Source organism: Anser anser (genome assembly GCF_964211835.1).
Source record: "Anser anser genome assembly, chromosome: 2".
Taxonomy (NCBI): domain Eukaryota; kingdom Metazoa; phylum Chordata; class Aves; order Anseriformes; family Anatidae; genus Anser; species Anser anser.
In genome coordinates, this window is record NC_139721.1 from 54,055,090 (window position 1) to 54,071,644 (window position 16,555).

Sequence of the window (16,555 nt, forward strand, 5' to 3'; positions counted from 1 at the left end):
GGCGATACGTAGAGGATGAGGAGACTACACCAGTGTGTGTGTTTGAAAAACAGTCCAAGAACGAACTGAAGCATGTGTGCCAAATTTCTTACTAATGCTTTATGCCTGTCTGCTTTCAGAGAGCTAATGAATAATACATGTATGATAAGAGGGAAGCTCACACCAATGTATAAAATATATAAAATACTTTACTTCGGTTAGTTATGGGAATACCACTTGCATATAAAAAACATGATGACCTACTTTTTTTCAGAGCTCAAAGTTGGTTTTTTTTATCTTTCTTTTCAAGTACGCTGTCACTTTGTTTTCCCTTAGAGAATACACACACATCATGTTCTTAAAGCTAATTCTGCAACAATCACACCAACAAATATTTAAAACCCCAAGATCACCTACATGGAGAGTTGTGTTTTTATAGGTATAAGCAGATAGGGACAAAACACTAAAGATGCTTTCACATTCTTTTAGGCCTGAATCAAGCAAAAGTCTAACTGACTTCAGCCCAAGTGAAAATTTACTCATTTAGGATCTGGCCTAAAACCTGCATTTGATCTACATAAAGCAATGTGATGCCAGTTGATTTTTTCCATACACATACAGCAACACTAAAAGCATGTTTTGTAGGAGGTCCTCAGTCCCCAGGATCCCAGGGAGTGACTAGCATTTGCAGGGTATTGTCAGTAACCTTAGCAGGCTGCTCTTGCAAAGCATCAGAATTATGTATCAGATTCCTGCTGTCACTCACTGTGTTTGAAAATGTCACTCACTTCACCTAACCTGTTGTATTTATAATTAAAGGGAAAGTTGATCACATAACCTAATTTTAAGACTGACAGAAGTTCAATTTCAGTAGTGGTTTACTGTCTCTCCATCCAGTTTTTGTAAAGTGTAGAGTTAATAGCTTTGGTGGTCCTTCTATTAAATATGTATTTTCTTCAAACGTGCTTTGCATGCCTAATTCATCCCTTTGACAATTCTGTTATTCTTACAGTCAACTTTGTAGCTCTGTGTTAGGGCTAGACCACCTTTAAAACAAAGCTTTTGTATTTTGTTAAGAGGGATTTTCCACCTCTGGAAACAAGATGAGTGATGTACATGAAAGTGCGATCCCTCCATTGCTGACCAGAAGAAAGTTTGTGTATGTTTTGATGAGACTCAAAATCACTCACCCTTATTTAAGCTCCTACTTGTTTTGCTTTAGGATCTTATGTCAAGATTGCTTTTAAACAACAGCATTGATTTGTTTCTTTAAAAATCAGATTGCAAGCAGATACATGATTTTGTGTGTATATATACAGAGTGTATATATGTATACATATAGACATAAACAAGCAAAATTGAATATGTATTTAGCCACTTGAAATCCTCTGAGTAATAGCATCAAAGTCCTTGATACATCTCCTGTTGTGAAAGGGCCAAGAGAGCAAACCGGCCGTGCCTGGAGCCCGGCGGTGACCTCAGGCAGCCCAGCGGCACGCAGCGTTGCCTCCCCAGGCCACGCGTGCCTTGCTCCTGGAGAAGGGTGAGCAACGCAGGGTGCCATAGGCTACATGAATCATTGCTGATCCTTCCAACTCGCCTTGTTTGCAGCTTCAGAAAGAAGTGAGCCCACGAAGAGGAGGGGGCTTTCTGTGTGACCAGAAGGAGAGCAACCTGCGCCCATTTACGACCCAGGGGAACCTTCACGTGCCTCGCCCGATGGGATCAAGATCCTACTCTGACTCAGATGCCATCCAGTTTGATGACCGGTCACTGTCCAAGCTGAAGGAGAGCGATCGGTGCAGCGCCACAGAAAACCTCTTCCTGGAGTCGCTGTCCCTCGATTCTCCCGATGAGTCGGAGGAACACCGCTCCCGGCAGCTGGAGCGGGAGAAATTCTTTACTGGATTAACAGAAGTATGCATTCTTCTAACTTTTATCAAGCCTGCATGTTGTCTCTTGTGTCACAATTTGTACAGCAGCCGTGCTCTAGAAGTGAGATACTGTGTCACAGTCACTGCTTTGTAGTCATCCAGCAGTGAATTTGGTATAGATGTGGTTTGTTCCTTGTGATGAGCTGATTAGACTCCTGTCAGTCACATGAGAAACTGGGAGCCAGTCTAAAGGTCCCAAAGATTACCTCATCTGCTGGCCATTCATATTAGGTACTATAACTATATTAGATATACATATTGGCTCAGGTCTCATCCATCTGTAAATACCCACATATATATGGAAAAGCATGGGCTATATATTGCTAGTAAGGAATTAAATGCTGTAGAGAGGTACTTCACATTGTTCTATTGTGGTTGCTCCTAAACAGATTAGGATGAGGATGTGAGATGAGGTGTTGAAAAAATAAAATTATTCTTCATCAGCAAAGCATCTGCCCTCAGACTACACCATAAAGATACAAAGATCCAAAACACAGTGCTAAAAGATGCAGTTGACCATAGTGAATGTTGTCTGTGTCCTGCTAAAATCTGTACAACACACTTACTTTACCTGGACCTGGGTCTTCACAGTTTTTTTTTGTGGTTGTTACGGAACAAGATGCATTGTGGGAGCTCTGGAAATTAAAATTACCAAGCGGGCAGCATGTTGTATGCTGTTTACCAAATGCAAGTTTGGCGTACTTTCTTCTGGACTGAAAATTCAGATCTGTGCACATGGGTTAGACATTTGGCCTGTGCTCTGAGCATGACAGTCCTGCTTGGGTGGACACATTATAGCTAATAGAGAAGCAGAGACTTTCCAATCCAAGATGTATCTATGTACTCAGGCTTGAAAATTTGGCCGCTTTGGAAAAAAGTCTGTCAGCAAGTCAGATCTCAAAATCCCTGCAGGTCTGACAAAATTTCACTAGTGTGCCTTGGCTTGAACATGTAAGCCTGTGAAAACTTGACCCAAGCATTTCTTTGAGAGATAACATTGTTCATTAGCTACAGGACTGGGAAATCAGAGTCTTTGGGAGGAAAAGGAGAAAAATAAAATAAGAAAGGCAAGAAATGTGGCTGCAGTTCTTACATTTTAGGTAGCTGGAGGTACATGTGTGCTCCAATTAGATTTTCTTCCTTCCAGTGTCATAAATGTATAGGGAGCAATGTGGGATTCTGTATTTATTATTTCTCAGCTGTTTATTTCATACAAATTCAAGTGCTCGGTGAAATATGTTGATGCTATTAGATAGCATTGTCAGGGATCTATGTTTTATGTCTAATTCTGATTGCTATTTTCTGTACTTAAAATTCAGTCTTGTAGTTAAGAATGGAGATCTCTCTAGATGCTTTCCGTTTTCAGACATTACCACCATTGACAAAAGTGTCGTCAGCAAAATTAGGTCCTTGGTTATATTTGCACAGCTTCTTCCCTTCAAAGCATGCTTTGGTGAAACATGTACAAAGTCATTTTGCCTCACTAGGTTTAGTCAAGCAAAACTGATTAGAGTTTAATGAATAGATTTACTGAGGATGCACAGAGGCAATGGCAGCCTGCTGGCTATTCCTCGCCACTGTATTTTCTTTGTGGTACTAAGTGTAGTAAAGTCAATCCAGCCTTCAGCCTGATTCTCCATTCAGTTAGATCAAATGTATTCTATAATCTCTCCACTGAAGCCAACAGCTTTGTTCCAGACTTACACCAGAGTAAAACTCCTATTTTTTCCCTACGTCTTGATAAACACCAGAAAGGCATTTGCCAAGTGAAACAGTGCTCTTTTTGAATAATCATAATGTGAAATACACTTCAGTGTTGCTAATGTGCATGATTTCATGAGCTTGAATAAGACTAATAGGTACTGATGCTATTTTGGTTCCTGATCATATTTTGTATTTCCTTTTTTATTAGAAATACAAACAGTAAAAACAATGACTGCGGAGCAGTTGCTTCAGAAGTATCTGTTAAAAAACCACACACAACAACAATTATGGGATTGTCACAGGGAAGCAATTGCCATAAAAACATCTTAATGCCATTAGCAAACCGTAGGTATTCCCCCTATGAAACAAGTAATAGTTTTCCCACACATTTAACATAGCTAGCTTAATGAGTTTCAACTGGTGCAATTTGTTAGTTCCTAGAGAACATACAATGAAATCTTATGTCAAAGGGCCAACTTTTATCTCTTATTTCAGCACAGCTAGGCCTCTGACATAAAGCAGATTCACTCCGTGGAATAAATTCACTCAGAATATATAGTCCAAAACAATACATTGTACATGTGGAAAAAATCCAGTTGCAGCTTACTTCCATTTGTGATTGCAGGGGTGTGCTGGTTTTGGCAATCACAAATGGAAGTGAGCTGTGAATGTTTTTTTTTCCACATGTACAAGTTCAAGGCTATTCTAGATTTGGCATAAAGGCTTTTACCCTGTGCAGGCTGTTGTCCTAATGGGATTGACCACTTTGCTGCCTACGTGCAAAGGAAAGAGTATTCCCACAGGCAATTTAAGATTTCTTATCAAGGAGAAAGCTGCTTTTTAAAGACAGACATACCTGGTGGAACTACCTGCAAGTGAATGACAAAACACCCACAAGTTAAAGCCGCAAACAGGTTCAGAAATGACTGTTTGTTTCTGTTTTTCTTCAGGAGGAAGAAACACATAAAGGAAATCTTCAAAGGTGAATAAAACTTACAGGAAAAAAACCAGCAAATATTCAGCAACCGGAGTTCCGGCTCACTTGTGCCCAAACCACAGACCCTAGGCATAGCCGTGCCACCTCCTAATCAGCCTGCAATCCAGATTAATGGATTTACCCAGGGATTAATTTGTCTCAATATGCTCCTGTTCTGCTGATTAACTTGGGCCACATTCTGCTGTGGTGCACAAAGATCAAACTCTCTGAGAGTGCACAAAACTGCATCTCTGTTAGCAAGTAGTACAGGCCTGTAGGCATTGATACGTAGAGGAAAACAGTTGATGCTGAGGAGCCGTCATGCTTCTGCATGTTCAGGATGTTTTACATTGCACTAGTTTTGGTCTGATCCCATGGGTTGAATGCCCACCTGACCCTAGAGTGCCTTTACTGTGCTTCTGGAAAGCGTCCTCATCCCAAAGGAATCCAGCCCGTGCTCTCTGAGATTCTCCCCAGATGCAAACCAGAGCATCTGAATAGGAGATTCTCTCGCACTCTAGTTCTGCAGCTGGTGCTCTTGATTAAAATCTCGCAGTGTGATTTTACTGTATCCGCCAGAATACTGCTGTATAAAAATCACCACTTACTGAATCCTCATCCAGCTTTAGAGACCTCATTGAGCTGTCTCTCATAACTATTCTCATTTACATGTTTAAGTAGTGCCACGCAGAAAGGTTCTTTGTTGATTTTTCTTATAGCGAAGCAGTAGGACGACTCGGCTGAATGTCTGTGATTTGTATGAACTAGTGAAGTGTGGGAAAGCCAAGAATCCAGCGTTATCGCATAGAGACTCCCTTTTGTTGAAGTATAGCATGAGCTCAACTCACCAGGCCAGTTAAATGTAACAGCCTCTAGGCTGGATGTCCCACATCGCTGCGGGACACCAGCTGTGCAGCCCGAGCAATCTCAGGAGTGGGGGTAGACTTGCTGATTTCACAGCAAGCCAGAAATACTCTGTACTTCCTTTGAAAAGTGTGCCTCATATTGTCACAAAGACTCATTTTCTGTGAATAATGTATTTCTGAAATGCATCCTACTGCTGCATATTTCAGACATTTGCCCAGCAGTAACCCATGAAAACGCAGTAAATTAAGAGCCGTTAATAAACCATTTGGTACTTTTAATGACACACCAGGAATGCTTACATTTCCCAGCTATTTAAAAAACAAGAGGGCTAAAATGGTTTTATATATAAGCAGATAGTGAAAGTTGAGTTTTCTGAGTTAGTTTTCTGCTGAAAGCAGTAGTTCTGTGGGAGCTTCCAAGGCTATGAGTGACATTCTTGTGTTCCTCTCTGCAGGGCCATGTCCGTTTCTTCCATGTCCGAATTCCAGCGCTTGATGGACATTTCTCCATTTTTACCAGAAAAAAACTTGCCTTCCTCCAGCAGCAAAGATGACATAACCCCTCCCTTGTCTCCTGATGATCTGAAGTACATCGAGGAGTTCAACAAAACCTGGGATTACAGTAGCACTAGAAATCACGTTGGGGCCACTGAGAAGCCTGCAGAAGGGTGGGCAGAAAGGACAGAAACTGGGAAAGCCGGGAATGATCTGGCTTCAGATCCCTTCCAGGCTTCATCGTGGTACCTCACCACCAGTGTCACTATGACCACCAACACCATGACCAGCCCGGAGCACTGCCAGAAGCAGCCAACGAGGAGTCACGGTGTAACCGAAAAAATGGGAGTTCGGGTCTTTCACAGCCCACCAGTGGTCCGTAGGTTTGATAACTCAGTGATAGCTGGAAGCGAAGGGAAAAACCAGGTTGAGCCAGACTTCTTGTTTTCTATGACCAAAGCTATGGGGAACGTTGCTGAGACAAAAGGTGCTTCCTCGGATATGTTTGGAAGATGGTCTTGTGACCTGGCCAAACATCATAAGGATTTTCTGGAGAGTGGTCTTCATCCCATTGAACGTCCTATTTGCACTACCGTGGGCTTTGCCTCACCCTTGCACAGCTTGGAGATGTCCAAAAACATGAGTGATGATATGAAGGAGGTAGCTTTCTCTGTCCGGAACGCAATACGCTCCAACTCTAATTCAGCAGAGCCTCAGTTTAAGGACACCGCGTGTCAAACCAATGGTATGAGGACGACAGGGACGCAGACCACCCAGACCATCAGTGTTGGCTTGCAGACAGAAACCCTGCGCAGTATCACCAGCAGTCCACACAAGTGTCTGACACCAAAGGGGGGGTCCACACCTGTCTCTTCACCATCCAGAAGCCTAAGAAGCAGGCAAGTGACCCCTGTCATTGAAAAAGTCCAGGCTAAGTTTGAACGCACATGCTGTTCCCCCAAATACGGCTCCCCAAAGCTGCAGAGAAAAATACTTCCCAAATCAGACCAGCCAAATAACCGGACTTTGCCTGGCACACCTCAGAAAGGATTCAGTGAGTCCGCTTGGGCTAGATCAACTACTACAAGGGAGAGTCCTGTCCATACCACTATCAACGATGGCCTCTCCAGTTTGTTCAACATTATTGACCATAGCCCCATCTTTCACGAGACCTTCCAAAAATGCCCCAGGTCTAGCAGCCGATCCAGGTCAGCAGAACCCAGACCTGAACTGGGCCCGGTGCAGGAGCCATGTACAAATGCCCGTGGCAGGTCACCCAGTCCTCTCCGTTTGGGTACAGAGACACAAAAGGAAGATGGGACTGAGGTGACGAGCATCAGGCAGGACTTATCTGCTCCTCCAGGGTATACGCTTACAGAAAATGCTGCCAGGATCTTGAATAAGAAACTTTTGGAGCATGCCTTAAAAGAAGAGAGAAGGCTACCTTCCCACAGCCCACCAAATCTTAGCAATGACAACAGCACAGGAGAAATTGTCAAAGTAGATCCAGGGTCCATAGAGGTAATGAGTTTGTTTGTTTTTCCTCCTATAGCTAAATGCACTCTTCTTTGAACAAATGCATTACGAGATGTCTTACAGTCCTACTGAGTGTTTACAATAAATATCCTAGTCTTGTTGTGGTACCACCAGCGAGTCCCAGTCATGAAACTATTGGATTAGTCACTGAAGAACTGATTAAAGAATTGAGTTTATATCCTGACAGCTTATCGGGCTTGAAAGCATCAGAAGAGCTTTGTCCTTTACAGGATAAAGATGGTTCTTCCCTGAATGACCGGGATAAGGGTTTCTGTTACAAAACGCACCACACCTAACAGATGTTCTAGGGACTCTAGGTCTGAGTAAATTTCTCTTCTATGCTGGACGGAAAGGTAGGCTCTTTCTCCTACACAGGAATGGGTGATGGCAAGTTTGTGTGAAAATTAATCACTACAATAAATACCCTGAACTAAAACTTCAGGGCCTTCAGCATACCTTTTCTGGATGTATCTGAATAAGTTTGGCTGTGGTCTGCAAATGTGATTAAATAGCATGAAATTTGGTATTGATTGTTGGTCCCTCACAAAAAAAAAAAAAAGGAAAGAAAAAAACAAAAAGATAATCAGCTAGCCTAAGCACTATCCTTCTTAGTGCTTAAGAACTCTTTATTGATATTTTGCTGCACTATCAAAAGTGTAAAGGTCGTCATCTGTCCCAGCAGGTGTGCCCAAGCACTGGGGGTCGGATCCTCATGTACAGTAACGGGCTACAGCAAGTAGCTAAAACCAGGTTGTAATGGTGGACAAAAGCTCTCCTAGTTACCAATGTCTGAGCCTGTTTCTGGTGAAACTTGGTGCCTGAGAGAGCGTTGCCCTGAGAAGGCCTGGAGAAGCTGAGTTACACCCTGCACTAGGCGGTGCCTGCTCTCCTGGCACGGCACAGAAATGGCACACAGCCTGCTGGTCAGTGGTGTTCCCCAGGTCTGGGGCAGGAGACCCCCATCCCCTCAGCCTCGTGCTGTCCCTTTAGCACCCCGGTGTTGCAGGGGGCACCAGCCACCGGGCAGCTGCTCCTCCTTGACCCCCATGTGCCCCAGACATGCTGCCTCGGTTTGCTCCTACCACTCTTGCCTCATAGCCTCAAGGGAATGTACAAAGCCCATTTCCTCCGTCAGTGCTGAAGGATTTGTGGGAACCTGAGCACTGAGGCTTTTGTTCTGCAGTTTGCCTTGCGCTCGCAGCTTGTTCTCAATGGGCATGATCTGTTCCTCTTTTGTAGGTGCTGTTGAGAGGACACAATCATTTTTGCCTAACAGAGCATCCAAAGCTGAGGATATACTCCCTATATGCTGCTTAAACAGATGTAAATAAGGAAGTTTGCACATATAAAAAAGAAACCATGTGCACATAAGTAAAAGTGAATGAAAGTGGGCTTTGTGCACAAACCTCAGAATGAATTAAAGTTGAAAGCAGCCTCACTTATTTCACTCTGTCTAGCCATCTCTGTATTTTGTCCTTAGTTTGAAATACTGGGAATGTACTACCGTTCTGTATTAGAAAGTATGCGTTGTACTCTTACGGGTTCAACTCAGCTTTGCCTTCAGGGCACCGCTGAAAATTCTTGATTCCTGCATCTTTTAAATGTCTCAGCAGATTTCAAGTATGAGTAAACGGATGTCATCCCACACCATCACAAATTGCTGCTGGCAAAATTCAGCTGGCAACAGTACCTGAGTTTGATGCATGGAGAGATCTACGTCAATGCTGTTTAGTAAATACTCATTGACCATCAGCCCAGCAGAAAATTGCCTCTCTTCGTGAATTCTCAGCATCTTTTGCCTAATTTTTTAAGTTCCAAGCCCCAGAGCTAAGACTCGCTCTTCCCTGTAGCTCTTACCGAGTTGTTATGGCTGCTGTCTAGACGCACAGGTGCATTGAAAAGGAAGTTGGTGGGCAACAATCACATGATGGGCTTCGCTTTTCTTATGTGAGTTCTATGACGTTCTTAATGAAATGTGGGTTTGCTGTTGAAAATAAAGCCACAAATATGTCTAGACTCTGCAAACACCTTGGGTTACTTATGAATTATCCTGGCCACACAAATTACAATTTTCCAAAATTGCACTTAGCACATTTTGTACAAAGGAAGGCACAGCAGAACAACAAATGATGATCGAGCAGGAGGCAAGGCTGTGCTCGGGGTAGCGTCAATGTAAGCACTGCCCTTGCCACCCTCCTGCAGATCCCTGCTCGTGCTTCCCCATCACCTGTTTGCTTCTGGCCAAGACAAGTGACCTTCTTACCACGGAACGCCTTCTTTTTTTTTTTTTCTGCAGTCATAGCATGGTGTATTAATGACTTCTAAACTTGTGTGGAGCACCTGTTGGTGGCTTTTGCTTAATTTGAGCTTCTGGGTGCTTTAGTTACACAATTTACTTTTATGTTACTGCTGCCATATGAAGTCTAGTTCATATATATATTTATATATTCACGTACATATGTATGTGTGCGTGTGAGTGTATATGCATACATAGTAGTAATAACTGTGTATTTTCTAACTTGCCCAGAGCTGCTTACAAGTAAATTCATATCCACCCAGTGCAGCCTAGAAGTCTTTTATTCTGCTGATGCACTAAGCCACTTACTTGCATATCATGGGATTTACAAATATTACCATTGAAAAATGCAGATTAACTTTACCTAACTAGCAATGTAAAAACAGTGTGAGTGTTCTTCTCTAGCTAGCAAGGGTGTAAATCCCAGAGGTTACACAACTGTCCCGGCCGGAGGGGTTAGACCCTCTTCTGAAGACAGTGCTGCCAGAGGACCGTCCTCATGGACCCGCGCAGCTGCGGCGTCCTCTGCTCCTCGAGGCAGAGCAGTGGCCGCACACTTGCAGCTGAAACCACTCAGGGTTGGAGGGGGAATGTTGCAAAGAAGGGAAGGGGTTGCCAGGAGTAAAGGGCTTTTGCTGTAGTTTGAGTCTCCCTGCCAGAGTCACTGTTAAGTGGGAAGAAGGAAGAGGGGTGAGGCAAAGAGTTTTCGTAAAACCTTCAGGTGGGCTTCTAAGTGACATAAATATCAGCGTGGTTTGTTTTTTTTTTTAAAGCAGAAATTATCTCCTGAAGTCAAACGAAGGAAAAAAAAACATCGCTTTTTTCCTCTTTCACAGTAACGTTGTTTTTCCACAGCCTTAATCATGGTTGGCAAAGGATAACGGATGTCTTTCTCTGCTGAATAGAAATGTTTGGATTGTTTAATGCTATGTCCTTCTGAGACTGTGCTAGGATTGTAAAGGGTTGGTTTGTTTGCTTCCTTCCTTTCTGAATCTTTTGCTGCTGGTGGCTTATCTTTTATTATTAGTTTCCCTCTGATACAGCGGTAACATGATCTGAATGGGTAGTAACATCTGGAGACTTCTTCCTTGCTGGCATGAAATCTTCACTTTAAAAAAAAAAAAAAAAAGATTAAAACAGTTCTTTCCAACCTACTTGCTTTCTTTTTCTTTTCTGTCTGTTCTGTCCAGAACCAAACTGTCTTATTAACTGCCCCCTGGGGACTCTAACCCTGCCTGCCTCACTGCTGTAAGTCTTTTCTACCTTGTTTCCAGAGCTTTCCAAAAGCGGTCACTTCGAACGCGTGGGTTAATGAAGGGAAATAAATGACCACAGCTCCATACATCCCCAGGTAGTCCTTTGTATGCGATGGTCAGGAAGCGCTCAGGGTAGGAACCCGAGCTGTTCCGTCATGGGCTGTGAGCATGCGTGGTCCCTGGAGAGGTCACACAACTCAAAATGTGTGTGGTTGGGTTTTTTGTTAAACTTTAAAAGAAAAAAAAAATCAAGAACAACGTAATTATCCCAAAATGTAACAGCAGCATTATTTTTTGGATCTCTGCACACAACTGTGCAGTGCTCCTGTCTGCCCCAGGCTGTCTTCCCTCAAGCCTTGTCCGTAGCAGAGGCTGGAGAGGGCTGGGGAAGGGGCTCGAGCACCAGCCTGTGACTGATGGCCACGTTTCACCATAAAGCTTCTCCCAACCCCACTGCGGCCAGAGCTGGCTGGCTGGGGCTGCTGCAGTGGAGGAAGGGAGCTGTGACCATGCACTCAGCCTCAGAGCCAGAAAACAGCCTGGTTTAGGTATTTATTAATACAGGCATAGCCACAGCGGCTGGCAGCCTGGCCTAGGAAGCAGCTAGAGACTAAAGCTGAAACCTCCTTTCCCACATCCTGGCTAAGAAGTGCGGCCTCTCCGCCCATCCCCCAGGCAGCCATCACAGTAAATTACCCACAGGATGTCATTTTTTTCAAACATTTCTAGCTATGGCAGCCGCATGTGGTAAGGGAGGACATTTGGGATTTCAGAAACCATTCCCGACAGTTTGCTTTTAATGGCTTGTTCTCCTTAACACACTCTGAGAAAGCCGACATCCGCAGGTGGGTAACCCGCTCGGTGTCCAACACAGTGCCTACGAGGCTGGGCTGCCAGTCCCTTCTCTGCCCTGGCAAACACAGCGCTGATAAGACTGGGATGAGCTTAGCCCTGCCTTTCTGGACAAGCTGGCCAACATCTGCGGGCCTGCCCCATCCCTGGAGGTGTTCAAGGCCAGGCTGGATGGGGCTTTGGGCAACCTGGTCTGGTGGGAGGTGTCCCTCCCCATGGCAGGGGGGTGGAGCAAGGCGATCCCTAAGGTCCCTTCCAACCCAAACCATTCTGTGATTCCGTGATTCGATGCTGTAGAGACTCTTTTCAACTTGGAGTTAGCAGTGCAAATGAATTTTATCACAGTGCTGACTCCCATTTACTCCTGTGAAACTTGGGTAAGGCAGGCAGAAGCAAGCAGCCCTATAAAGATACTGCTTTAAGCTGCTGCTTAGAAAGAGTCTAAGGCAAAGCCCACAAATCACGTAGCCTCCACTCACCACGCTGTGCTGCCTGTAAGTATTGCTGTGCGTATGGATTTCCCTTAACAAATCTGAGTGGCAGCTTTCACAGCCCATATGTCCCCCAGGCACGGCAGGATCAGGTGAAGTGAGGACACGGAGTCGATCTGCTCGTTAGCACCGATTTGTGTTTCGGGGCGCGAGGGCTCGCAGTGTGGGGCCAGGGTGGGGGCTACGATGCGCAGAGACAGCGGCACACACGTAGGCCCCAAAGCTTCCACCCAACTTCTGCGCCCACCCACGAGGGCAGATGAGCCCTGGTGGTGCTCTGTCCTGGCGTGGTGCTCTGTCCTGGCGTGGTGCTCTGTCCTGGCGTGGTGCTCTGTCCTGGCGGCATGCAGCTGCTGAGCACCGGCTGGTTGCCCACTGCCTGAAGGCTCCGGGGTCTCGCCCTTCATGGAGGCTTTCCCACCTCTGGTGCTCTCTCTCTCCAAAACACACACGCCTGCACAAGCTCCGTTTCCAGCACCACTGCTCTGGTCTTTCTGTCATGTAACATCCCAATCCAACTGAGATGTTCAGCGGCATATCACCGTGTCTGTTCACTGCCCATCACATCATGTTACCTAACACAATATTCCCCACTCCCTTTCTCTGTCTGAAACTCTGCACTGACTCTGTTGCTTCCTACTGTGTTGTTTTACTGCTCCCTTTGTTTCCCGTTGGTTTACCATGCCAGAGCTTGTCTTGTGCATTGTATCGCTTGTGATCTCGCTCTCCATTTATCACCAGCTTGTAGTCTGATTTTGAGACAGGTTTTTACTTAACTCTCCAGTGACTGCTCCTCAGAATATACAGTTCTCTAGGTTGACAAACTCCTCTGATTTGCTTTTATAAATTCTGAAGTATGTGGAGAAATCCAGAATTTTTGCTTTGGCACTACAAGACAGACTTGCTCCCCCAGTCATTTGTCTTGATGTAGTGAGCATACAGAGCGAGGCAGGAAGTCTAGCTGTGCGATGAGCAAAGTCCATAAATACTAGAAGCAATTATCAACCTAGTGCCAGGGTGAAAAATCACAAGTGCAGATGGTTTCTAATGGCACAGGCAGGCTACCAAGCCTGAACAGTGGAAAACCAGTAGAGAAATAAAATTTCAGTTTTCCTCTATTTTGGTGAATGCCATCTTTAATGCACATTATCGCTGATTCCTGTAATTCAAGCAAAAGCAGCTGGCAGTAAGGAGTGATGTTGCAGAAGTTGAAATCTGGAGGTAAGATTGAAATCTGAATCTTTAATCCAGCTGAAGGTCGTAACTAGTCCTGTAGTCATTATTCTTCTGCTAACGAGTCTTTCCTGAATGTCAGTCTGCGCTCTGAAGCAGACAAAAGGAGCCCGTGGTTGATCTTGACCTCTCTTGCAAATGCCTGGCCAGCGCTTAGATCAATGCGATGAATACTGGGTTTCCCTGAATTATCATGCAAATGTATTTTTCAGCTCTTCTCTTTCTAGCACAAGGAGAGTTAGCAAATGGAAGTTTGTCAGCTACTTCAGCTCATCCCAGACCTCTTCCTTTCATTCTCTCCTTGTCTGTTCCATAAATCACGGACATACATGCAGGTGTCCAGAGCCCACACACAGAAAGACGTTCACTGCTTGCTTTTGTTCTGCGATGAGACAAATGCTTAGCTTTAGCTTGATTTTTTTTTTATTTTTAATTCTTTGCTCAGCCAGACGGCCTCTAATACAAGTCACTAACCGCTGTTTTGCTCTCTTGGCTGCCAAGGAACTGCCTTGTTCTGCACTAGCCCCGTCCCTCGAACCCTGCTTCTCCCGGCCAGAGAGACCAGCGAACCGGCGCCCACCGTCCCGATGGGCTTCACATTCCCCTACTGCCTCACAGTCGCAGTCAACCGGAGACCTGACTTCCTCGGAGGAGAGCGGAGGCAAGGAGCCGCCAGCAGAGACCCCGGGCCAGGGAGGCACGCCGGCGTGAAGGGTGGCGGGCCAAAGACGCCGTGAGCTGCCTTCGCCCGGCGGCCCGAAGGGGAGGTCCCGTTGTGGAGGTCAAAGAATGTTCTCAAACGCAGCTGCTGAATGTCCGACCTGTGAAACAGAGGTGTTTCTGGAATGAAACAGTTAATGTGCCTGTAATAACTTAATTTTTTTTTTTCATAGCTGAGAAAACTATTTTTGTCTCCATCTTTTCTACACACAGTATATTAACAAAAAAAAAAAAAGGTAAAAATGATATAAAGTTAAGATTTAAAATAAAATGTAAATTAAGTTTTAAGGGAATTTGAATACGTGCTCGCGCTCTCTCCAAATACTGACTGCCTTTCGGTTATATTTGCACTGCTACATTTTCGATTTTGGTTTGGGGTTTTGGGGGTTGTTTTTGGTTTTGTTTTTCATGTAAAACTAGGGTCTTAAGTTAATTTTATTCTATTTTAATGTCAGTGTTTATCAGTTTTTAAACGTAAGGTTCTTAAAGATGCTTCAACTGTCTGAAGCAATACCTTTTAAGTAGTGAAGAAAGCCATTAAGCTAGTTCACTAGAGTTGTGTTAACTGAGATGGAGGGGAATACAGGTAAACACAAGGAAAAGTGTAAAAAAAAAAAAAAGAATGCCTCAAAGTCTTACGGAGTTAGCTGTAAAATACACCTACGATACTTGACTTGCATGCCTCTGGGTCCTCGCACTTTAGTGCATGTACATACTGCTACTGTACTTCTACCATCACGTAAATGTGAGTCAACCTGTTCCACTGTAATATTGTTGTGAATTTACCTGTACTGTACTTTTATTGTTGGTATTCTTGCATTGACTATACAAAACGAGTTTTTAAATTATTGTTAGCAGTTCAACTGGCTATGTACAGCGTTTACTGAAATTTTTTGTTTTGGGAAAACCCTTGAGAACTCTGGGCATACTGACTTGTAACTGGTCTTGTTTAAGAGTCTGTTGGAGACCATGTGAAGTGGAAATAAAACCCTCAGTATTTACAAACTGCTCAAGTGCTTAACGATATTTATTTCTGATGGTACTTCCCAGGCTCATGTAACTGGGGGAAGAAGCCCTCAAACTCTGCTTGTATTCATAAGGGAAAAAAGAATGCTTCTTTATAGGAAATAAACCATGGCAAAGCCAAATGTTAGGCTGTGCTCCACAGACTTGTGTAAGTACTGGAGCAGGCCATGGGAGGTTTTTTGAATTTCCTCACTGAATTGTGCAAAACAGCTTGCTCACACAGATAGCAGGACTTATCTTTTCAGTCCCTCTGAGGTGGTATGTCTTGTTGTTTTCAGTTGTTCATGTGAATGAAAAAAAGCAAGCTAAACATGATGTCAAAAATATGATATACCCAGTCTTAATCCAGGCTTATGTCTCATCCGCGTTGTGCACAGAGACCGATAAGACCAAGGGCTTGCGTAAAACTGGTGGCTAACATTGAGAACTGAATGCAGCTGAGAATTTGTGCCCTCCCAAGGCGTGGAGGCCTCCTGATCTGTTTTGCCTGGTGCCATCTGTTTGGCCACACGCTTTCTCTGGGAGCCCCGGAAATGCTCTGAGTTGTTATCCCATGGCTGAAGTGGCTCTTCCCGCTTGATTTCCCTTGTTGAGGCTTTCTTTGGCTCTTTTATTTAAGAGCACCATCTGGGATCCCTAGAAGCTTTCCTGGTTAGTTCTGTTGAGCAATAAGTCCCTTGCATCCTGTCCCGCTGCCTTGTGGCTGGCTTTCTAGGAACTGTAATCTAGCTGCTGGATGAGAACAAACTCCCTAGCTCTTGGGTCAGCTCCCAAACACCAGCTGGTTGAGGTCTTATTTCTCCCACATCAGTTAGGACATTAAGTGGCTATTAAGCCGATGTTGAGATGTCCACCACGGGGTCATCATTATGAAAAATGCCCCTTACCAAGACAGGCAGTGACTGAAAAGTCCTATTGTCTAATGGCTCTGGTGCCCCAGCCAAAACAAGCAGTGTCCAGTGCTGCTCCTGAGCAGCAGCGGTCATATCACATGCTAATTCCCTTCACAGATGTCTCAAAGCCTTGCTGTTAGCATTTTTAATGAGCATTAGGTTGACCCCTCCCCAGGTATGGACCTTAAAATTGTACATGGAAGTCACCCTACTTATTTTTCCAGTGGTTGAAAATCTTCTAGCTGCAACACTTTGCTGAGCTGATGCCAAAATTTCAGCTTGGGAGGGGAAGGAGAAG

At 44.5% G+C, this 16,555-nt stretch overlaps 1 protein-coding gene across 5 annotated transcripts in view; it reads left to right on the forward strand.

The window, feature by feature from the left end:
• The window catches only part of MTCL1 (microtubule crosslinking factor 1), a 103,575-nt gene extending 88,232 nt beyond the window's left edge, over nucleotides 1-15,343 (forward strand). For all 5 annotated transcript variants that reach the window (XM_083824227.1, XM_083824229.1, XM_083824230.1 and 2 more), the window contains 4 exons: nucleotides 1,591-1,896; nucleotides 4,568-4,599; nucleotides 5,915-7,475; nucleotides 14,120-15,343. In XM_083824227.1, coding sequence (XP_083680353.1) covers nucleotides 1,591-1,896; nucleotides 4,568-4,599; nucleotides 5,915-7,475; nucleotides 14,120-14,329 — 2,109 coding nt within the window. In that variant the 3' untranslated portion in view covers nucleotides 14,330-15,343. The remainder of the gene's footprint in view (nucleotides 1-1,590; nucleotides 1,897-4,567; nucleotides 4,600-5,914; nucleotides 7,476-14,119) is intronic.
• The last annotated feature ends 1,212 nt before the right edge of the window (nucleotides 15,344-16,555 follow it).